At 39.7% G+C, this 23,799-nt stretch overlaps 1 protein-coding gene and 1 pseudogene across 11 annotated transcripts in view; one reads left to right on the top strand and one right to left on the bottom strand.

The window, feature by feature from the left end:
- The window catches only part of TIA1 (TIA1 cytotoxic granule associated RNA binding protein), a 29,459-nt gene extending 21,570 nt beyond the window's left edge, over nt 1-7,889 (bottom strand). For 2 of the 10 annotated variants that reach the window (XM_082426059.1, XM_082426067.1), the window contains exon 1: nt 7,593-7,834. In XM_082426059.1, coding sequence (XP_082282185.1) covers nt 7,593-7,618 — 26 coding nt within the window. In that variant the 5' untranslated portion in view covers nt 7,619-7,834. Of the gene's footprint in view, nt 1-1,368; nt 1,404-7,592 lie in introns of those variants that run through there. The other 8 variants (XR_014253688.1, XM_082426066.1, XM_082426060.1 and 5 more) reach the window with 8 other exon arrangements.
- A 116-nt stretch (nt 7,890-8,005) lies between these two features.
- On the top strand, nt 8,006-17,183 carry LOC309643345 (phagosome assembly factor 1 pseudogene; annotated as a pseudogene). Its single transcript has one exon. The product of its transcript is annotated as a phagosome assembly factor 1 pseudogene (transcript).
- The last annotated feature ends 6,616 nt before the right edge of the window (nt 17,184-23,799 follow it).

Genomic DNA, 23,799 nt, shown 5'->3' with positions numbered 1-23,799 from the left:
TCAATGGGAAACCTTCCACTGATCAGTGATAATAGAAAGGGAGTAGAAAGAGTCTAGGAGAGACTTTTAACAGATAATATGAAGTGGTGACTAACAAACTTAATTAGTGTAAATCATGTATTATAAGACCACATGACTGGGATGATCCTTACTTTTTCTGGGGGAAGGGGGATGATCCTTATTTAAAGGGTTTATAAATAATGGGATTTTAAAATGAGATTACCTCCAGACATGTTAGAGTTAGAGGTTTATTACTTCTGAAATCAGAGAATGTTGTCTCCCAACAACTGTAGTTTCTCATTCTTCTGCTAAGAATCCTTCCGGGAATGTGATGAAAGGTATGGCCTCTCTCCCCAGAAAAATAAACATCTATACATGCCAGAAAGTGTGGATTCAATTCCTTCCTTCCATTTACCCATTCAACAGAATATTGAATGCTTACTGTGAAGGCACAGGTATAGGTTAAAATGGCAAAGGGAGAAGTGCTGAGTCTTAAGGAACAATGAACAATTCCTTTATAGAAAAATGCTAGTCAATAAATGTAGACAGAGAGCATTAAATTAGCAATGTGTAAGCCCGACTGAAAAACTGACTCAGGCATGAACCATTAATGGATATAAAACTATTAGGTGAAAGGTTGGTAAGAAAATGGATATTTGCAAGGTGCCTAAGTTATCACATAGATCACTTAACAACTGCAAACGGAAAACCCACCTTAAAAGTGAGAGCTTTTGGCCACTTTGACCCAGTGTTCAAACTTTAAATCATTTTATGGATAAACAATGAGACATTGTGTGTACAATATGAATTATATATCATCATCTATGAAGTATTCAAATCAGAAATATCTAATTGACTCTAGCTAAGCTTAAACTTAGATCTAAGTTTACAGGATATTGGGCATATAAAACAATTACACAAATCCAGATGTGGGATATTATATAAGGCGACTTATTTGATTATCTTCAAAAGATTGTCCTAAAAAAAAGTAAAAAGAGGGGAAGACTGTTTTTGATTAAGAGGGACTTAAAAGACACTGACAACCTAATACAATGAATAATCCTTGACTGAATTCTAGATTAGGGTTGGGGGGGGCAATAGCTTTTTCTTATAGAATTCTAATTAATAAATGTAGAAGAAATGAGAGAAATCACCATTAAAACACCTTAGTAATAATCGCTACTGGCAAGAATTCTTTGATACACCTCCCTCTCTGAAGTGAAGCTTAATTTCCCTCTCCTTGAGGGTCGGCTACTCTTAGTGACTCAATTCTAACTGACAGAGTATGTCGAGAAAAATAGTAGTCAGTGTACAGTGGAGAAACAGTACCCTTCAAAAGTGCCACAGTAATGAAAGATATCTCCTTACATATTACAGGAAAGAGACATGACAACTGAACACAATGTGGTATCTTGGATTAGATCCTGGAATAGAAAAAGGACATTAGTGGCATGGGGAAATGGTAATAAAATTTGTAGTTAACAGTACTGTACCAATGTTAATTTCTTAGTTGTGATAACTATATCATGGTTATATAAGTAAGATGTTAACATTAAGAGAAGCTGGGTGAAGGTCAAATGAGAACTCTGTACTATCTCTGCAACTCTTCTGTATCTATTCTTACCCGACTCTTGTGCCTATAAGAAATCCTAAGGATTGCATATGTCTAAATGAAAAAAATGGCTCTTCTGAAAATTTAATTCTAACATCTGCTTTGCTAAAGGTAGATAATCTAGTGACAAGTTGAACAGTATTTAGGGAACCCGGAGTCTATCATTTACTCTTTGCAAAACTTTAAGATTTTCTCAGAAATATTTTCTAAGTGATTTACGTAGTTTGAAGATAGCTAATAATAATAATAAAAGATACTTCAAAAAGCACTAAGGTCTGTATGGCCTTTATATTTGTTTATTTAATGTGGCCTGCTATATACTATATGTTCCAGGAGGCTTTATCAATTAACTCTACACACAGCTGTTTAGAGAAAGTCTCTTCAGAGGAAGTTACACAACTTGCTCTCAACCTTCGACACCATTACAATAAACTACAAGTAACATATATACTTGTAGTTCATTCCCATTTTTATATAAAAATGTTTCTTTAGTTGTCCCATACTTTGTCACATACTATTCTGTTTCTGAAGTGAAAGGATTTCCTCTTAACAGCATGGATTTAAGTTACCTGTGTAACAGATTTTTTTTTTTTTTTAGGCTGCCAAATATCTTCCTGTTTTTAGAGAAATCCTCACCCTGTGGCAAAGCCTGACTCCTCTTCAGAAGATGAAAAGGCTAAATATGGTTATATAGTCTCCCTTGCATGTGATCTGGGCTATCTCAATTACAGATACCAGTCCTGAACACAGAAGACAAAGATGGGGTGAAAGAAGCAGAGGCTGAAGAGAATCCACTTTGGTGGCAAACAGCCGCAGAGTTCCACGCCCAGTGAAAGTGGAAGCTGTAGTATCAGGTCCTCAGTAGGTGTGGCAGTAGTATCCTTTCTGGGATGGTCTGTGGCTTGATTAGGACTGTAGGCCTGACAGTTAGTTGTCTCTCTTTACTGAACATTTTCTAAGCCAGGTTCCATAACCTTCCTGCAAATTCTGGGAGTGTCCAATATCTTTTTAAACAAATTTCTTTTATGCCTGAATTTTTTTGCAGCTTGCGTTTAAGAAAATTCTGAGTGATACAAAAATTGATACTGGAGCAGTTGTAAGCCAAGATTCCCTGTCACAATGTCAACTGGACTACTAAACAAAAATGTAGATTTCTTACATTTATGTAGTTTTAATTTTTCAAGATGCTTTTTATTCAAGAACGTTAAAATATCCCTTTCTATGTGTTCCATGAACTTTTTGTTAACAGCATAGACTGAAGTATCCCATGTTGATATTTATTATATCACCTCTGAGATCATGTACCAATCTTGTGCAGAACTGGAAAGTAAACATCCTCCTTGGGCAACTGGATAAAATATGAGTATAAACTGTTATTAGTTAACAATGCTGACTCCTTAATATGTAGTCTCCTTAATATGAAAATTATATTGCCGTTACATAAGAGAATGCCCCTATTCTTAGACGTATTTAGCCCCTAAGCGTCATGATGTCTTCTCAAATGGTTCAGCAAATTTGGCTAACTATTAGCAATTGGTAAAGCCACATGAAAGTTATCTAAGTCTACAACATACTATTTTTGCTACTTTTCCATAGGTTTTAAATTTTTCAAAATAAAAAGCTTCCTGAGGGACTTCCTTGGTGGTCCAGTGGGTAAGACTCCGTGCTCCCAATGCAGGGGCCCTGGGTTCAATCCCTGGTCGAGGAACTAGATCCCACATGCATCCGCAACTAAGAAATCTACATGCTACAGCAAAGATCCCGCGTACAGTCAAAATAAAAAATAAAAAATAAATAAATCTAAAAAAAAGCTTCCTGAGAAAATTCAATGGAAAAAGTCATCAATGCTAGTGAAAACTTGACAGTTCTGGGATAGGATTTCATGTAATTTAATATATATTTTAAAAGCTGATATTAAGTTCAAACAGTTATAACATTGGAATCCAAAACATTTTAAATATTCATTTTGATTAGTACAGCTCTAGAAAATTTAAGCTACAAAGAAAAATTTACAAGGCAGAATGCTGTATTGGGTTTGTTATGAGCCACAATCGTTGTATAAAAATGCAGACTTTAAAAAAAAAAAAGCAGACTTTGATATGAGGCCTCTGAAAATCTGAGTGAAAAACATGAATACATTTTAATCTAATGATAAATTTTGTAAGAGTAGATTTTTATTTTCATTCATACTATATATCTACTATCTAGAACCCTGCCTGGAATATTTAAGTGCTCTATAAATATTTGTCAAAGAGGTAACTGTACTCTCTCAGAATTACTTTTGAACATTTGCAATTTGCTAGGGAATTAACCCATTTTGCCTGAGTCACTCTAGTTCAGGGGGAAAAGGTGTATGTCTCCTACTAATTATGAAATTATGACAAGAGTATATTATATGTCACAGGGAATACAGTCAATATTTTCTAAAATAACTATAAATGGAGTATAACCTTTAAGAATTGTGAATCACTATACTGTACACCTGTAACTTATATAACATTGTACATCAACTATATTCAATTTAAAAAAAGAAATTATGTATGACAGTAAATGCTTGTTGTACATAATACAAATACTATATACCACCATCATAACCTTACTATTTTTTTTAAATTAATTTATTTATTTATGGCTGTGTTGGGTCTTCGTTTCTGTGCGACGGTTTTCTCTAGTTGCGGCAAGTGGGGGCCCCTCTTCATCGCGGTGCGCGGGCCTCTCTTGTTGCGGAGCACAGGCTCCAGAGCAGGAGCGCAGGCTCAGTAACTGTGGCACACGGGCCTAGTCGCTCCGCGGCATGTGGGATCTTCCCAGACCAGGGCTTAAACCCGTGTCCCCTACACTGGCAGGCAGATTCTCAACCACTGCGCCACCAGGGAAGCCCCAACCTTACTATTATTTAACAACTGTCTACTCTTCACAAAGGACACTCTGTTGCGTGACAGCTGAAACCCTCTTATTTTATCAGCTAGCACCTCCTTCACTTGGAGATCAGACCATATGCAGCCAGCCAACTCTTGGTACTCCCAGGGGATTGGTTCCTGGACCTGCCCCCTCCCATGGTTACCAAAACCCATGGATGCTCAGGTTTCTTACAACTGGCCCACCATATCTGAGGGTTCCACTTCAGTGGATACAGAGGGCCAACTGTACATAAACCAGTCTGAACGGAAGTATCTAACACTATGCCCAGAAGACTTATTAATAAGATATCCATGCTCTCAGGACAGTTCTCGTTTTTAATTATATTTTACAACAAACTAACATTCTAGATGGCTGATAATTACACGTTTGCAAATTAAAGTTATTGCCGACTTCACTCTCATATTCAACATCCAAACCACTGGCAATTCTCTATTTTCAAAACATTTCCAGAAACAAACCACTTCTCACAATACGGTTGACCCTTGAACAACATGGGTTTGAACTGCGTGGATCCACTTATACACATGGAATTTTTTCACTAAATATGTACTACATGATCCACGGTTGGTTGAATCCACAGAAGCAGACGTCTGACTGTAAAAGTTATACATGGATTTTTGACTGCTTGAGGGCTGGAGCTCCTAACCCTTGCATTGTCCAAGGGTCAACTGTACATTTCCAGAGTACTGCTGACAAGAAATTGAATACTGGCAGTCTCTAACAAGGCACTGCTGAACACTCATTTGTGGCAAAGGAAGGCACTTCCTCTGAGCCATTCAGGTACACAGGTAATACTGAAATTCAGACTGTATCTTACCCTCAAGAATGAGTAAAATCTTGATTCACTGCTTGAAACTGTACCAGTTTTTAAAACAAATTTATTGATCACTTACCATGGACCAGACATTGCTAAGAACATATTAAAAGCCTCTGACTAAAAAAAAAAAAAAAAAGCCTCTGACTCCCAAGGTTTTTCAAACAAACATTTTATATTAAGAATAGAAACATTGCTGGGAAAAATTAGGGATGAGCACCTACTCATATTTAATCAAGATTGGTCTGACTGGAAGAATGGGAGTTTTGGTTGAGAAAGGTAGAAGCGAGGGAGGGGATAATAGGAAATGTTGAAGCATGGACTACTTTGGGGAAAAGATTTTTGGATGGGGTGTTCTAGTAAAGCATACAAAGCAAAATTAGTCATGAATGTAAGTGTCAAGAGTTGAGGACAGCAGAGTTGCAGGATGATGAACAAAAGGCTATATGACTTGGGATGAGTTACTTAAATTCTAAGCTTAGCTTTTCCTCAGCTGTAAAATGGACCCATTTACTGCAGAATTCTGATGAGGATTACACAAGCTCATAAAGCACTTAACAGAGAACACATGGCAAACGGTAAGTAGTCAATAAATAAATAATAAATAATTTAAAATAAATAAATAAATAAAACTTCATTAATTCTCCTGCAATGGTTGGTCCCCTGTGCCCAAGCTAGTACTGCTTGCTTTTGTAGACTGGCCTGGGAAAGCTTAAGTTGTCTTCATTATTTGATACTCCCAAATCAACGTACTAAAAAGGTTAAGTTCTCAGATTATTTTTGGCAGTTTCTGAAATTAAAAATTTCAAAATAAGAATCTTAAAGACATTACAAAAGATGAGTTCTTAATCCAATATGCTGCTGGCTATCATACTTCTAGCGAAGAGGCAAGAGGGAAAAAAGGTTTCCATAAACTCTATGGGGCTGATTTTTTAGGGAGTATTCATCTACAGATATAATCTTTCAAAAGACAAAAGTCATGCGCTAATTGCTGCATCCTATTAAAAAGACACATAATGTAACTAACATTATGAGATAAACTATCAAAAGTTTACCTATTCATTAAGAAAACAAGTGACTATATTTCTCATATAGATTACAAAACTGAAACTATTTTGGTGGCGAAAAAAATAATTGATTACGTTGTACTTCGTAACAACTGTGATATCCAGAGAGTTGCAAAAAGAAACCTAAGAGTGTATTTTTATTGCCTTGAGTTCTCAAACTGCCAGTATTCTAAGAACAAAAACAAAAAAGCTACGTCAAAAACTCATCGGGCTTTTTCTTCTTTTCGAGAAAAGCAACAAAGGCAGGATCACCTCAGCGGATAATATTTCGAAAAAAACAAAGGAGAGGGGGCGGGGAGAGCAACACGACAAAGAAAAGATCCCAAACTAAGATCACTTAACACTAAGTCTAAAAACTCTCAGAGGTGACTAAATATGTTAAGGTACTTATCAATTGTTGCTTCATTAAAAACTCCCCGCTCCTTCAACGACATGTCAATCAGAAAAGTAGCAAGCGACGACAAAAATGCATTATATCCACTTCCCCTCAGTTGATATATACCTCCGGGGTCGAGTTCCATTTTTAAAAAGCAGTTTCAAAATCCTTAAGGGGTCCGATTTGGGGCTTTTTGATCGGGGGAGGGGGTGCCACAGAAGGAAAGCCACAGAGAAGTTCAAGAAGAAACATTTGGCTTTTTTCCAGTTGGCAACTGCGAGAATAAAGTTTAAGTCCCTGAAAATCAGTATAAGCATTTTCAAGACAAAAATTCTTATCAACGAAAGACAATGAAAGAAAGAGTTTCTAGAGAAAATGAAAGTAAAGTGAAAGGGAGACGGCCGTAAAAATCAAAAGAGGTTAATCGAGAAGCGGGAGAGGGGGATGGGGGGAGAGAAGAAAAGCGTAGAACAAAAAGGCTAGCCGAGTTCTAAAAACGGGTTTGAATGAAAATCTTTTCTCCACGCCTAAGACCACAGAGGGCCCGGGACGAGGCCAAAAGCCACGCTGTGGGGTAGTTACGGTGTAGGGACTAATTTAGAGGGCTGAGCCCCGTCTCCGTCCATCTCGTCCCCTCACAGCCCGGGTCTCGGTCCCTAGGCATCCCGGTGAGCGCTAAGGAGAGGAACCCATGATATCGCGGCGTCCGCGGGGAACAATAGGCTGGGGAGAGGCGCAGAGCCGAAGCTTCGCTCCGGGACCAACACCATCCCGCCCCCCTCATCGCTGCCCCAGACTCACAGAGTCTTAGGCATTTCGTCCTCCATGGCTGCTGCTGTCGCGGCGGCGCCTCCGGGTCCAGCTCTCTACCCTTTACTACCTCACAAATCTTTCGAGCTGCTATGTCTGTGAAATAGCGGGGTTTCTCGGCCGACCAGAGGTTACTCCGCCCCCTGCTTCGGCGGCAATTACACTAAACCACCCGGCCCAGCGCGAACAATGAAGCCCCAACACAAGATGGCGGCGAGCCGGGAGCCTTGGAGCAGCCAGCGAAGTGACCCGGGCCGCGCAGGCGCAGAAGAATCTTGCACTTTCAACCTTCTGGCCGCCAGGCTGCACCTCAGTCCTTATATTCACTCGTTGCGCAGCCGCTCTTCCAGCGACGCTCGGGGATGTCTCAGATTGCGCAGGCGTAAAGGTTAACTAGTTCATGACTTGAGTAAACTTTTTTGAATTCCACCTCCAGATTCGAATGTGTCAACAGTAATTTATAGTGAAATATAAATCTTCATGGAAATGAAAAGTAGTGTTTCCAGAAGAAGAAAGATTATAAAAATTATTTAAGGGAAGGACAAAAGTTGGCTGCGCCGCCCGGGAATCGAACCCGGGTCGCAAGAATGGGAATCTTGCATGATACCACTACACCAGCGGCGCTCACGGAAACTGCTGTTGCTGAAATGCTTTAGGATTACGTACAAGCAAACGTTTATTCCCGGAAGATTTGTTTATTTATTTAAAAATAAAAGTTAATTGAGAGTCCATATAATCTGTTACTTTTCATATAAGAAATGATTTCTTTTCTCTCATTCCGATACAGTTGAATGGATGTTCCTGCTTTTTCTGTACGGAAAAAAATCTCATTAAAAAAATTTTTTTTTTTTTAACTTAAAAGAGTTTCAAGGGACTTCCCTGGAGGTGCAGTGGCGGGACTCGGCGCTTCCACTGCAGGGGGCTTGGGTCCCATCCCTGATCAGGGAAATAAAACCCGCAAGCCACACAGCGTGGCCAAAAAACAAAAAGTTTCATTAAGAATTTGTCTTCTTCATATATACGCTACCAAATGTAAAACCGATAGCTAGTGGGAAGCAGTCGCATAGCACAGGGAGATCAGCTCGGTGTTTTGTGACCACCTAGAGGGGTGGGATAGGGAGGGCGGGAGAGAGGGAGAAGCAAGAGGGAAGAGATATGGGGATATATGTATATGTATAGCTGATTCACTTTATTATAAAGCAGAAAGTAACACACCATTGTAAAGCAATTATACTCCAATAAAGATGTTAAAAGAATTTGTCTTCTTGGTGTTAACCAAATTTTTGAGAGCCTGGAATGTATTTCTAGATCTTAGCGGAATTTTTCTTTATATTTGAATTTCCTTGGTATATTCAACGTATACTGGAAAATATTTAAGAAATAGTTATTTAATGCAAATAGGTCCCAAGAATTCTAAAACCAACTGACTCAGAATATATACAAATTTCAGCCCTCTTCCAGGGAAGCAGAAAAATTAGGGCTCTGAAATGTACTTCAGTATACTCATTATGTATTTTGTATTGCATTTTATAAGTTATGTAAAAGTTTTTAAACATTGGAAAATGTACATGCCCCAAAATGTGGTGTTTTCTTTGGACTAGTTCCTTTAGACTTCGATACTTTTGGATAACCATTTTTAGAATTGTCTTTAGAATCTGGTGCACATTCTTGGGATTTTATTCAAAGATATCAAATATTAGTCTTTTGGGGATGAATAAGACAAATGTTAATAGGGGATAGTATTTTAAAACAACTTTTTGAGATGTAATTCACATAACATACATTTCTTCCATTTAAAATATACAGTTTGGGAGTTCCCTGGTTGCCTAATGGTTAGGATTCCGGGCTTTCATTACCACAGCCCGGGTTCAACCCCTGGTCGCGGAACTGAAATCCCCCAAGCTGGCAGCCAAAAAGCAAAAAAAAAAAAAAAAGGAAAAAAATGTATAAAGATAGAACGTACAGTTCAGTGGTTTTTTTAGTGTAATCACAGAGATGTGCAACCATCTCTATAATCAATTTTAGAACATTTTTCACCCCCCAAAAAATGAAACACTTACCAATTAGAAGTCATTTCCTGTTCCCCATTCCACCCCTCGCCACAACCCACTAATCTTCTGTCTCTACAGATTTGTCTATTCTGGACATTATATTGTCCATGAAAAATTTGATTAATAGTCAATCTAAGAAAGAAATAGAGAATTTTATTTGAGCCAACCTGAGGATTATAGCCCGGGAGACAGTCTTTCAGAAAGCTCTGAAGACTTTTCTGCCCATTAGAAGTTAATGCACAGGGCCGCACAGGGCCGCCCGAGGCTGCTGCCGGTCAGGTGAGCTCCGGTCTGTCTGCGCTGCGGCAGGGAGGCCGCCGGATCAGCGAACCAAACCAATGCTGGATGTGGAGATGGTGCCTCAGCGTCCTCTGGGAAACGAGCAATGGGAATTTGCACTGGTCTCCTCTAAGCCATCACCTCACCTCTAACCTGGCTCAGGATGGGATCAAACTATCAGAGACTTAAGGTGATTGAAATATATGACTTGACTAAAGTAAAGTTAAAATATTGTGGTGTGCATTTCAATTCTCAAGCCATAGCTCCCACCACTGAGCAGATTGACCAGTTTTTCGGTGCAACCCATCCTGGAGTGTACAACTCCACTGAGCAGCTCTTCCACCTCAACTTCAGAAGACTGTCTTTCTCTTTTCAGCTAGATTCATGGACCGAGGCTCCCAAGTACGAACCCAGTTTTGCCCATGGTCTGGCTTCTCTCCAGACAACCCAAGAAGCAATTGTGAAACGAATGTACATCTACAGTGGAAACAGCCTACAGGATACCAAGGTTCCCATGATGCCCCTGAGCTGTTTCCTGGGCAATGTGTGTGCTGAGAGTATAGATGTTCTTTGAGATGGAACTGGACCCTCAGGTTTATGACTTCGCCTACTTGCCGCGTGTTGCGGACCCAGCGTATTAGCAGATGCCAAGATGTGGGTATTTGAATTCTTAGTGTATTTTGGCAATTCCTGCCAAGATGTTCTTAGCATGCTTAGCTCTCCACACAAGGTCTTCTACAAGTCAGAAGACAAAATGAAGATTCATTCTCCTTCTCCTGATAAGCAAGTTCCATCCAAGTGCAATGACTACTTTTTTAACTACTTCACTCTTGGAGTGGACATCCTCTTTGACGCGAATACACTCAAAGTGAAGAACTTTGTCCTACACGCCAATTACCCCGGACATTATAATTTTAACATTTATCACCACTGTGAGTTCAAGATCCCACTAACTGTAAAGAGAGAAAACACAGATGGTCAGACAGAAACATGCATGACCTACAGCAAGGGGGGGCAACATCCAAGAGCTTCTGGGCCATCCTGTGGAGAAGCCTGTTGCCCTGCACAGGTCCTCCTCCCCAGACAACACCAGCCCCTTTGGCTCCACATTCTGCTTTGGTCTTCAGCGGGTGATCTTTGAGGTCATGCAGAACAACCACATTGCCTCGGTGATCATTTATGGCCCTCCCAGGACTGGTGCACACCTGAGGACCACGGAGCTCCCCTAGGATCAGCACCACCCATGCCCCTCTGCCCCATGGAACTGTGCATCGCATCCTATTCGGCAGGCCACCCTGTGGGTTTTCTTGGACACCTTGTCAGTGTGGAAGGGCTGTTGTGATATTTTGAGCTGGAGCTCAGGCTGGGTGCTCTGCCATGGGGTGAGAGGCCCAGATATTCCTCTGTCCATTCTCAGCCTGCTGGTGCCTACAGGGGACACAGACTGCAAAGAGAAGCACAAACTCTGAGCCTTGATACCTGGACCCAGGAGCTCTCGGCTAACATGTAAGGGGAGAGTGGTCTGTCTCCCCTGACCCACACACATTGGGAAAACTTGGGGCTCTTTCTGTGGCTGAGGACCCAGGCACCCAGGACAAGGACAAGGTCCTGCCTTTGGCCCAACATTGCCACATGACCCTTAAGGCAAGCAGGCAGCATGTCCATAGTACTTGGTTGCAACTTTTGTACTACATCCACTATAGTTACTGGATGAGCTGGCTGTGGCCAAGGTGGCCTACCTGCCCTTCCCTGTTTCTTTCATGCATGCACTCCCTGCCAGGCCCAGTAGGCACACCCAACTGGTTGAAACACAACTTTCTCCCATCAAGGTACGTGCCCAGACCTGGTTCCCACCTCTCTTGGAGCCAGGCTTCAAGGCCGCCTGTTCCCCTACTCTGCCCCAACCTGGTTGGCAGGGCTGCATGTTTCCATCCTGTTTGCCTCTTTTATTTAATGCCAGAGTTGTAGCCAGAGACAACTTCCTCCTTTTTTGTGTTTCAGCATTCTGCTCTGCACTGTGGGCTTGGCTCCCCTTCCCCGACTCTGGGCAGTGTCCCCTGGCCAGGCCCATTTATAGCTCAAGTCCTCTGGGGTTCAAGGAGGGCTGGGCTGCTCAGTCTCTTTGTGGAATTTGCTAAGGAAAGTAGCATATGTGCTTTAAAAATATTAATCCTTTTGAAAAGAATTGAGAAAAGAAATGTATACTTTTATTCCATTTTTAATTATTTTCATTTAGCAACTTGTAATACATAGATGACAATTTTGTGAGTTTTTCAAATGTGTGTACAGATTTTTGTAAATATGACTCTTTTTTAATTAACTCATGTACAGCCTCATCCTGTATAGTTTAACAATGAATGTGCAGGGGACCTGCCCCGGGCACCTGTATGGTGCCTGGGCCTACAGCCAGGCTTGTGTGGCATTCCCATGACTTTGTGACTGATTGGTGTCTTCCCATGTGGACTGTGGCCTGGCCAGAGACCCCCCCACAACCCACTGTGGGGCAGACAGGACTGTTCCCATCCTCTTAGAATGGGGGAAACTTCCTCATGCCCTGCCTGTACCCCTCCTCCAATAAAGACCAATGCCCGGGGCTTCTCTGGTGGCGCATTGGTTGAGAATCTGCCTGCCAATGCAGGGAACACGGGTTCGAGCCCTGGCCTGGGAAGATCCCACATGCCGCGGAGTGACTAGGCCCGTGAGCCACAATTGCTGAGCCTGCGCGTCTGGAGCCTGGGCTCCGCAACAAGAGAGGCCGCGACAGTGAGAGACCCGTGCACCACGATGAAGAGTGGCCCCCACTTGCCGCAACTAGAGAAAGCCCTCGCACAGAAACGAAGACCCAACACAGCATAAATAAATAAATAAATAAATAAATAAATAAAAGACCTATGCCCTCAGCAACAGCTTACCATGTGCTGTTGCTGGGATGTCTGTACTTTGAAAAAAGAGAGAGAAAATGCACAGTTATATGCATTTTGAAGACAAAGAGTTATATATCAAATGATGTATTGACAGTTTACATAGTCCAGATCTGCATGTACAAGGCAAGTAGTGAGTCATCTTGATTAAGGATTAAGAAAGGAATGTGGGGATTCCCTGGCGGTCCAGTGGTTAGGACTCGGCACTTTCACTGCCCAGGCTGTGTCCAATCCCTGGTCGGGGAACTAAGATCCTGCAAGCTGTGTGCTGCAGCCAAAAAATAATAGCAATAAATAAAATAAAATAAAATAAAATACACTTGAGCTGGAAGTGAAAACCCTGTTTAGTTGAGAAGGAAAAGAAATAAAACACCCCCATGTTCAATGCTGCCTCATCCCTCATGTTATGTCTGATCCCTCATGTTATATCCTAAGGAATTACCTTTCTGGTGCCAGGAAGAATTGCTCTTTACCATCAAGCAGGCATTCCTGTGTCTTTTAAGGAGATCTGGTTTATGTATAATTGTAGAAGCACAGTGCACACTAAAAAGGAGCATTGGCCCAAATGAGCAGAGAGAAAGTTTTATGTTTAAAATTTTTTTGTCCTGCCTTAAAAATAGTTTTATTTCATCAATTCCCTCTTTTGATCATTAATGTTTTGATAGAAAGCATTAGATGATCAAATATTTGGTCCCCTGATGCCACCTGTGGTTGCTTACCTGCCCTGGGTCTGTCATGTCCTTCCATTCCCAGTTCTAAAAGCCTGGTTCTTTCTTTCCTTTTAGGGAGATTGTACCGGTGTAATGTCTGTCAAGGACTGACAGTGAATTCCAAGTTGCCCAATAGGACTTATGTCAATTTTACATTGCATGTGCATTGTGCATGTTCATTATTTTATAGAGAACTATAGATGTAATCAATAGTTTCAAGCAGTTTAGATATTATTTTAGTAGAAGTTGGTGATACATAGCACGAAATGCAAGAAACCATCACTTTATAAATTACACAAACTGTAGTCAAAATTACCAACAGGAGTAAGAATGCCATTAGTAAAGATTTAAAGCAGGACCCCCCCGAAACCAAACCTTTTTCCTAGTATTACTCCTAAACTGGGAAGAAGATCATTTAGAGTGGAAATTTGCGTTTTCATATGTGTCACAATATGGGTTATATTAGAAGACTCTTGGGAAGCAGTTAAAATATCTAGGGCCATGTGATTTTATAGGACCTCTTTTCTCATCGTGGAAACTTCTAAATTGAGCAAGCTCATGGCTTGGTTACTATCATTTAAGGCTTGCTGGGTGAATTTTGTTAAAGCCTCTGTGAATAATGACATCTTCTATTCCAAGTGAAGGGATAAATATTGTGGCCAAACGATCATACCAGTGGAAGACTGATTGATCCCAGTGTGTTCACATTAAAGGCAAATTGGCAGGGACAGTTTCAAAGGCTACCTCTAGGTGACCTTGCGCATGAGTAAAACCAATTGTGCATCTTCCTAACCAACCTGGGGAGAGCCAAGGCCATAAAATTGTTCGATAAATCCATTGGATCCTAGTAGGCGCTAAGTAACATATATATATATATATATATATATATATATATATATATATATATAAATTTATAACCATTACCTCTTTTTTTAATTAATTAATTTTATTTTTATTATATTTTTGGCTGCACTGGGTCTTCGTTGCTGAGCACGGGCTTTTCTCTAGTTGCGGGGAGCAGGGGCCACGCCTCATTGTGGTGCACGGGCTTCTCATTGCAGTGGCCTCTCCCGCTGCGGAGCACAGGCTCCAGGCGCACGGGCCTCAGTAGTTGTGGCAAGTGGGCTCAGTAGTTGTGGCTCACAGGCTTAGCTGCTCCGCGGCATGTGGAATCTTCCTGGACCAGAGCTCAAACTCGTGTCCTCTGCATTGGCAGGCGGACCCCCAGCCACTGTGCCATCAGGGAAGCCCTAAGTAACATATTTAATATCTAGTGAAAAGGAGTATTTATAGTCAGGTTCTGAACAAATGTCATTAATTGGCTGAATAAGAGGTTCCCACTTAGTGATATCAGTGGTAGCTGGCACAGTCCTAGCATATCTTTCTTCTAAAATAAAATTTCTAAGGGCCATCCAGTTAGAGTCTTGGAGAGAAGAAATCCACCAAGGTACACCCAGAAGAATCAGTCGTAGATTATTGACTGTAAAGCCAACAATTGAATTAATTTTAAACCCTACTTAGGCTTTGTGCCCATGATAGAAAAAAATTGATATATGCAAAAGTCCACGAAATCAATAAAACACTATAAATAATCATATAAGTCAGGTCCAGCATCTCAAGATAGCTGTCTACTTCTGATGTCATTGTCTTCTTGTCCTAATGTGGGTGTAGTTTCTCTTCTATTTGAGTACTGTTTTAAAGTGAGTTGAGGTCAGCAGTCTTCTCTATAGACCAGCCCAGTGCAGGGGCCTTCTAAAGTGGGAAATAAGAATCCAAAAGTCAATTTCCTTTAGTTTTACTGTGTATGAGCTAGTCAAGTGTACCTGGTAAGGGTCTTTCTATCTAGGTTGGAGATGGCTCTTTAAATAATGTCTTTCCCAGTATGCATAATCTGCCTGGTTGCAGGTCATGGGGCACCTGATCTTTGCCCAAAGACAGACTACTGGGATAAGCTTCAGAAAGAAACTTAGAATGTCCTTTAAAAATTTAATTAAACTTTACAATAATATAACATAGTAATGAGGAGCCCTTCAGGAAGTGAGTCTTAGGTAGTAAATATAAAACCCCAAAGGCACGAACAGCACTAGAATTTAATATCCACAAGTAATTTTTCTCTCTAAAATTATCCTCATTTCCACCAAATATAGCCAAATTAAGACTAATTTGTTTGCAAAATAAGCCTGGCTTCAATAAACATCTTAATTATTTACATAAGTGTAATTGATTATATAGGCTCTTTAAATTGGCTTTGCTGGAAGTTTTCATAAGGAATCTCAGGTTAAACTTTTAAAAGGCCTGTCAAGGGTGGGCAAGCCACATCAAGGGCTTGCTATCAGATTCTGCCTGTGGTATCTATAGATTTGGGTGAATTCCTCTCTTCTCAAGGTCCCCAAAATATCTTGAGATTCCTGCACCGGCCAGCAGGTGGACTTCTTTATTTACCTGGTAAGGCTGCTGAGAACACTGAAAGCAGGGTACCAGGTTGTTTTCCAAGGGGCTTTATAGCTCCATAAAGTTCACCTTAGTTCTTTAAAGTTATTTGGTCATATCTGATTCTATCATATTCTGTAATACAACATTCCAGTCAAAACCATGGTAATATAACCAATGTTTCCAATTATGTCCTGTTATAAGGAGAACAGATTCTTATTGAACTTATACAAATAACTGTATTGCCTAAAAATAAGAATATTCACTAAGACTTTCCAAATTCTGGAGTAATTAAGTTGAGAGAAAGGATAAATATTTCAATTCTGCTTAAAAACGTACAACTTACCAAGTTGCTATAAGTCATTATTAGCTTAAGAGGAAAGATTTCCTTAAAACTGGAAAACAAAGATTAAAAGCCAAAAATATTTCAGACAAAAAGCCATAAAAATTATAACCGTATTCATCAGTTCACTCAGTCCTAAGTAGCTAATCCTTGTTGATCTTGATCATCTGTTAACAGTTTATGAAGCCATTTGGTTTTCCATTAGAACTCTAATTTCTTACCCAGATTAGTGGTATGATTTGAAAGATATCAGAAACCTGTACTTGTCAAAAGGTTCTTTCTATGAATATTCTTGAAGATGAAGCATTTTTTTTCAAAAGCATCGGAGTACAACAATAGCTGTCCGTAAATGATAAAAAGACTTTAAAAGGTATGGTTTGTTCTTCCCTGGTGGCGCAGTGGTTGAGAATCTGCCTGCCAAAGCAGGGGACATGGGTTCAAGCCCTGGTCTGGGAAGATCCCATATGCCGCGGAGCAACTGGGCCGGTGAGCCACAACTGCTGAGCCTGTGTGTCTGTAGCCTGTGCTCCGCAACAAGAGAGGCCGCGACAGTGAGAGGCCCGTGCACCATGATGAAGAGTGGCTCCCGCTCGCCACAACTAGAGAAAGCCCTCGCACAGAAACGAAGACCCAACACAGACAAAAAAAAAAAAAAAAGGTATGGTTAAAGATCTAATTACAATGCAATTGACAAAGAAACTTGGTTTCATCAAATCAAGTTCTTTTTCTTGCTGGCAAATTTTTTAACAGAGATTATAAGATCTTATTTGACTTCTAGTAAACCTAGTACTTAATGTTGATGGTTCCACAGACATATCTGTTATCAGTTAAACCAAAAAATTTAAACTAATTTTGATACCAAATATTAATTTAACATTAAATATTTTACAGATCATGTGAACCTGAAATTCATTTGGGTTAGTTTCTTTTATATTTCTGAGTATTTACACAAGAGCTTAGTTTTATTTAAGCCAATTAAATAGAGCTAATTTACATTAATTGGCTTTTAATTTTGATAAAGCCATCTGAAAGTAAAGATATATCATATCTATAACGTACACACGTATAGACAGACACAACCAAAGATCTCATAGCTTCATTTTCAAATCTAGTCATGAATCAGGTATTACAATATAAACTCACTAGTTTGTAAATAACAATTGGAGTAAGTTAAGTTTATCTGCATGAGTTTAAAAAGGCTTCTTTTCCACCTTTTTTCCTCTCAGTCTCAGGAATTGGAGATGGTTTATATAAGAGTAAGGTAAGAGTTCCTGAGAGTCCTGGTAGAACATTTACATCTCAAGGCATAGGGAGAGAAAAGCAAGTCCCTCCTAGAAGATCTTGTTCCCTTAGGGTCCGAATTCTGAGAAGATGTTTATCAAGCTGGCATTATATAACTGCATATGCAAAGCCAGTTTGGGAATGTCAAAAAGAGCTGCATCTTGGTCATTTTCAGGGCGTGACTTTCCACAGTTCCTAACTAAGTAAGCTCTTGCAGGTATCAGTTCCATAAGTGTGATACATAAGCCCAGCTGGGGTTCCCATAGGTGCCTGTCTGTCAGGGAGCTGTTTGGCCTTTGAGGAACAATTTCCCATTATTAATTTGGTAGCCTAATTCAACACCTTTCTGAGAACAGTGTGGTGGATCGCTTACGTGCTGCTTCTGAGTCTAGCTCCTCAGAGAGTTAACCTTGGATTGGTTTGACTCCTTTACATGTCTCTGTTTTTCCCTCTGATAGTCTAAAACTGCTTTGGTTGCTCAGAGCACTAGATGATCAGTCTTTACATCATGTGTCTCAGGAAGAGCAGAAATGACTTAATAGTTGTACTGGGATTCCCTGTGAGACTGCTCCACGTCACCAGGATTAATCCTCAGGCATTTCCGCTAAGTTCTCAGTTGCCTGAGGACACCTTGTGGCCAGAAGGAGCAAATGTCCCTTTTCTTCGGAGTGGAATAATTCAGCTTCTCATTTCACTAGCCGTTTGTTCAGACCATGTATCTACTTGTTTTTCAACTAAGCCAAATTTAACAAAAACCTGGCCACCTATCTGGGTTTCCCTGAGCCTCCCACCCAGATACCCCTAAGTCCCTGCCTAAGAAATGTACCAGTGCTCCTTAAGACTCCAAGTCTTAAGTAAAATCAGCTTGAATAAAATTTGTAGGACCATCACTTAAAACAATAAGATCTGGATATCAGGAGAGCTCACTGGAACACCTGCTAAGTACTGAGAAGCCAGTGGAACTCAAAGGACCTGAGCTGGTACTGAACAACAACCAGTTCAGGTAGTCTCCAGTTGTCCTCTGATGGGTATCTCTGATATCCTGCTGGCTATGCCATGCAAATGTCTATGAAAAATTATTAGTAGTCAATCTAAGAAGGAAATAAAGAATTTTATTCGAGCCAATAGAAGACAGTCTTTCAGAAAGCTCTGAGGACTGCTTTGCCCCTTAGAAGTTAAAGCACAGTTATATACATTTTGGTGACAAAAGGTTATATATCAAATGATGTATTGACAGTCTATGTAGTTCAGATCTCCTTGTGTAAGGCAAGAAGTGGGTAATTGGTGACCCCTTACAAGATTAAAAAATAAATGTTATATCCTAAGAAGTTACCTTGCTGGCACCAGGAAAAAATTGTTTTTATGGTTGAGCAGGCATTCCTACATCTGCTAAAGAGATCTGGTTAATGGATCATACAGATGTACAGTGCAAGAGGGGTAGTAGCCCAAACAGGCAGAGAGAGAATTTTATGTTTAAAATTTTTCTTGTCCTGCCTTAAAAATAATATTATTTCATCAGTATAAACAGAATAATAAAATATGCGGTCCTTTGTGACAGGCTTATTTCACTTAGCATTATGCTTTTATGGTTCATCTATGTTATAGCATGTTTCAATACTTCATTCCTGGGCTTCCCTGGTGGCGCAGTGGTTGAGAATCCGCCTGCCAATGCAGGGGACACGGATTCGAGCCGTGGTCCAGGAAGATCCCACATGCCGTGGAGCAACTAAGCCAGTGGGCCACAACTACTGAGCCCATGCACCACAACTACTGAGCCTGTGCTCTAGAGCCCACGAGCCACAACTACTGAGCCCGTGTGCCACAACTACTGAAGCCCGCAAGCCTAGAGCCCGTGCTCCGGAACAAGGGAAGCCACTGCCGTGAGAAGCCCGCGCACCCAACGAAGAGTAGCCTTCGCTCGATGCAACTAAGGAAAGCCCGCGTGCAGCAACGAAGACCCAACGCAACCAAAATTAAAAGAAAATACTTCATTCCTTTTTTTTTTTTCCAAATAAAATTCCTTCCTATGGACATAGCAGAAGTATTTTTTTAAGCTTTGAAAAGTTTGTTAAAACTTTATTATTTTATTATATATTATATTTATTTTAAAAGCTTTATTAAAAACTTTAATAAAGTATTAAAGTTACAACTGTGTTGTCCTAAATTAGAAATAACATCCAGAAAAGAATCAGGGTTATCTTGAAGCAAAAAGACAGCTTTATTGTTCACAAGGTTTGCAAACTGGGGATACGTAGCCCTCAGCTGAAACTGAAATTGTGTTCTCAGTGAGGGAAAGGGGTGAGGGATTTTTAAAAGTGAAACCCTCGGAAGCCATAGCTGGGAGACTTGTAAGGGGATTGGATGGCCCTTGCAGAATGACTACAAGTCCTCCCATCATGATCAATGATTGGCTGTCATTGGACCTTCTTGATTGGGGCTTTTCTAAGTAGGACCCTTAGCAGAATAAAAGTCTTTAAAGTTTTTGTTCGTGGTTTTTCTACGAACACGGAGTATGTGACTGAACCCCAGGTCTGTCATGACTGCCTGCCCCATTTTATTTTTGGCCCCCGTTAGCCACACTGGTCCATTTTCTATGTTCTTCCTTGGGAGATTTCTCTTATTTTTCTTAAAGGACCTTATTTTATTTTCAGAAAAGTAACACATGCTCACTGTCACAAGTGAAACAATGTAGATAAATAAGGAAATGATTAATAATCACCTTATCCTCCCCCCATTAGTTTGTAAGCTTCCACATCTTACTTTGCATGCATACAGATGCACATGTATATAAGTACTCTGGAGTTTTGTTATTTTAAAAAATGTGGTTACACCATGGATATTACTTGCAACTTCCTTTTCTTGCTTAAACTTGCATCACAGATATTCTCCAGTTCAACTAATATGTATCTAATTAATTGTTATTTTAAAAGCAGCAAAGAGTCCACAGAATATGCCACAATTTTTTCTGTGGCAAATTGAATAAGTGATAAATGGCATTCATTGACATACATTCAGGTTTCACCTGTTTTTTATTTGTTTGTTTTTGTACCTTTTAATCTCCCTCACCTATTTCACTCCTTCCCATGACCTCTCCTCTGACAATTACCTGTTCATTCTCTGTAACTATGATTGTGTTTCTGTTTTGTTATGTGTGTTCATTTGTTTGGTTTTTTAGATTCCACATATATGTGAAATAGTACAGTGTTTATCTTTCACTGTCTGATTTATTTCAGTTAGCATAATTCCCTCTGGGTCCATCCATGATGTCACAAATGTCATGATTACATTCTTTTTTCTGGCTCAGTAATATTCCTTTATATATATTATGTATAATATATTCCTTGCTACATAATATATAGGAAAGAATATCTAATATATACTTTTATATATATCTAATATATTTCTTTCTATATATATTTATTTTATATATTCATTACATATAGTAAATATATATATCTATATGTATGTATATTTATATACTTCTCTATCCATTCATCTTTGGTTGGGCATTTAAGATGCTTCCAAGCTAAACGTCCATCAACAGAGGAATGAATGAAGAAGATATGGTACATATATACCATGGAATATTACTCAGCCATAAAAAAGAATGGAATAATGCCATTTGCAGCAACATGGATGGACCTAGAGATTGTCATACTGAGTGAAGTAAGTCAGAGAAAGACAAATATCATATGATATCACTTATATGTGGAATCTAAGAAAAGAGTACAAATGAACTTATCTATGAAACAGAAATAGAATCACAGATGTAGAAAACAAACTTACAGTTACCGGTGGGTAAGGGTGGGGAGGGACAAATTGGAAGATTGGGACTGACATATACACACTACTATATGTAAAATAGATAACAAATAAGGACCTGCTCTATAGCACAGGGAACTCTATTCAATACTCTGTAATGGCCTATATGGGAAAAGAATTAAAAAAAGAGTGGATATATGTATATATATAACTGATTGACTTTGCTGTACACCTGAAACTAATACAGTGTAAATCAACTATACTCCAATAAAATTTTTAATAAAAAGATGCTTCCATATCTTGGCTATTGTAAATAATGCTGCAATGAACATGAGGGTGCACATATCTTTTTGAATTAGTGTTTTGTTTTTTTCTGATAAATACTCAGAAGTGAAGCAGCTGGATTGTATAGTAGTTATATCGTAAATTTTTTTTGGAGGGGGAGGCGTGCTGCCCACCTTGTGGGATTATTTCCCCTACCAGGGATCGAACCCAGGTCCTTGGCAGTGAAAGCACAGAGTCCTAACCACTGGGCAGCCAGGGAATTCTGTAAAACTTTTTTTGAATATTCAAACTGTTTACCATAGTGGCTGCCCAGGTCATATGCCCGCCATCAGTGCACAGCAGTTTCCTTTTCTCTACATCCTCACCAACACTTGTTATTTGCTGTAATTTTTTTTGTTTGTTTTGGTGATACCGCTTGGCTTGTGGGTTCTTAGCTCCCCCACCAGGGATCGAACCCAGGCCCTCGGCAGTAAGAGTTTGAAGTTCTAACCACTGAACCACTGGGGAATTTCCCATTGTTGTCATTTTGATGATACCCATTCTGACAGGTGTGAGGTGATATCTCATTGTGATTTTTATTTGCATTCCTGATGATTAGTGAAGCTGAGCATCTTTTCATGTGCCTATTGACAATCTATATGTCCTCTTTTGAAAAATGTCTATTCAGGTCCTCTACCTATTTCTTAATGGGCTCGTTTGTTTTTTTGATTTTGAGTTATGTGAGTTCTTTTTATATTTTGGATATTAACTCCTTATTGTATATAACATTTGCAAATATGTTCTCCAGTTGAGTTGGTGACCTTTTCATTTTGTTGATAGTTTCTTTCTCTGTGGAAAAGTTCGTAGTTTGATGTAGTCCTATTTATTTATTTTTGCTTTTGTTTCCCTTGCCTGAGGAAACACATCCAAAAAATATTGCTAAGACCCATGTCAAAGAGTTATATGTTTTCTTCAAGAATTTTTATGATTTCAGGTTTTACATTTAGGTCTTTAATCCATTTTGAATTTATTTTTTTGCATGCTGTGACAAAGTACTCCAGTTTAATTATTTTGCATGTAGCTCTGTAAAAAAAGAGCTACATGCAAAATAATTTTTTTTTAAAGTTTATTTATTTTTGGCTGTGTTGGGTCTTCGTTGCTGCGCGTAGGCTTTCTCTAGTTGTGGCGAGCGGGGGCTACTCTGTGTTGCAGTGCGTGGGCTTCTCATTGCGGTGGCTTCTCTTGTTGCGGAGCATGGGCTCTAGGCGTGCAGGCTCAGTAGTTGTGGCTCACAGGCTCTAGAGTGCAGGCTCAGTAGTTGTGGCGCATGGGCTTGGTTGCTCCACGGCATGTGGGATCCTCCTGGACCAGGGCTTGAACCTGTGTCCCCTGCATTGGCAAGGGGATTCTTAACCACTGCGTCACCAGGGAAGTCCCTTTTTTTAAATTTTATAAATTTATTTATTTATTGGCTGAGTTGAGTCTTTGTAGCTGTCCACATTTCCCATTGTCATTTACCGAAGACGTTCTTTCCCAATTGTATGTTCTTGCCTCCTTTGTCATAGATTGATTGCCCATAAAAGTATGGGTTCATTTCTGGGCTCTCCATTTTGTTCCATTGATCTATCTGTCATTTTTTTGTGCCATTATCATACTGTTTTCATTACTGTGGTTTTGTAGTATAGTCTGAAGTCAAGGAGTATGATACCTGAAGTTCTGTTCTTTCTCAAGATTGTTTTGTCTATTCAGGGTTTTTTGTGTCTCCATACAAATTTAAAAATTATTTGTTCTAGTTCTGGGAAAAATGCCATTGGTATTTTTTTCTCAGACATTTAAATTTTTTTATTTTTAATTTTTATTAGAGTTTAATTGCTTTACAATATTGTGTTAGTTTCTGCTGTAAAATGAAGTGAATCAGCTATATGTATACCTATATACCCTCCCTCTTGGACCTCCCCCCCACCCCCCCCATCCCACCAATTAGGTCATCACAGAACACTGAACTGAGCTTCCTGTGCTTTATAACATGTTCCCACTAGCTATCTATTTTATGTGGTAGTGTATATATGTTAATCCTAATCTCCCAATTTGTCCCACCCTCCCCTTCCTGCCCCTGTGTCCACATGTCCATTCTCTATGTCTACATCTCTATTCCTG

The sequence above is a fragment of the Balaenoptera physalus genome (genome assembly GCF_965194825.1).
Source record: "Balaenoptera physalus genome assembly, chromosome: 15".
In the NCBI taxonomy this organism is placed as follows: Eukaryota; Metazoa; Chordata; class Mammalia; order Artiodactyla; family Balaenopteridae; genus Balaenoptera; species Balaenoptera physalus.
Note: the sequence above shows the minus strand (reverse complement) of the source record. Positions and strands in the feature narration are given on the sequence as shown.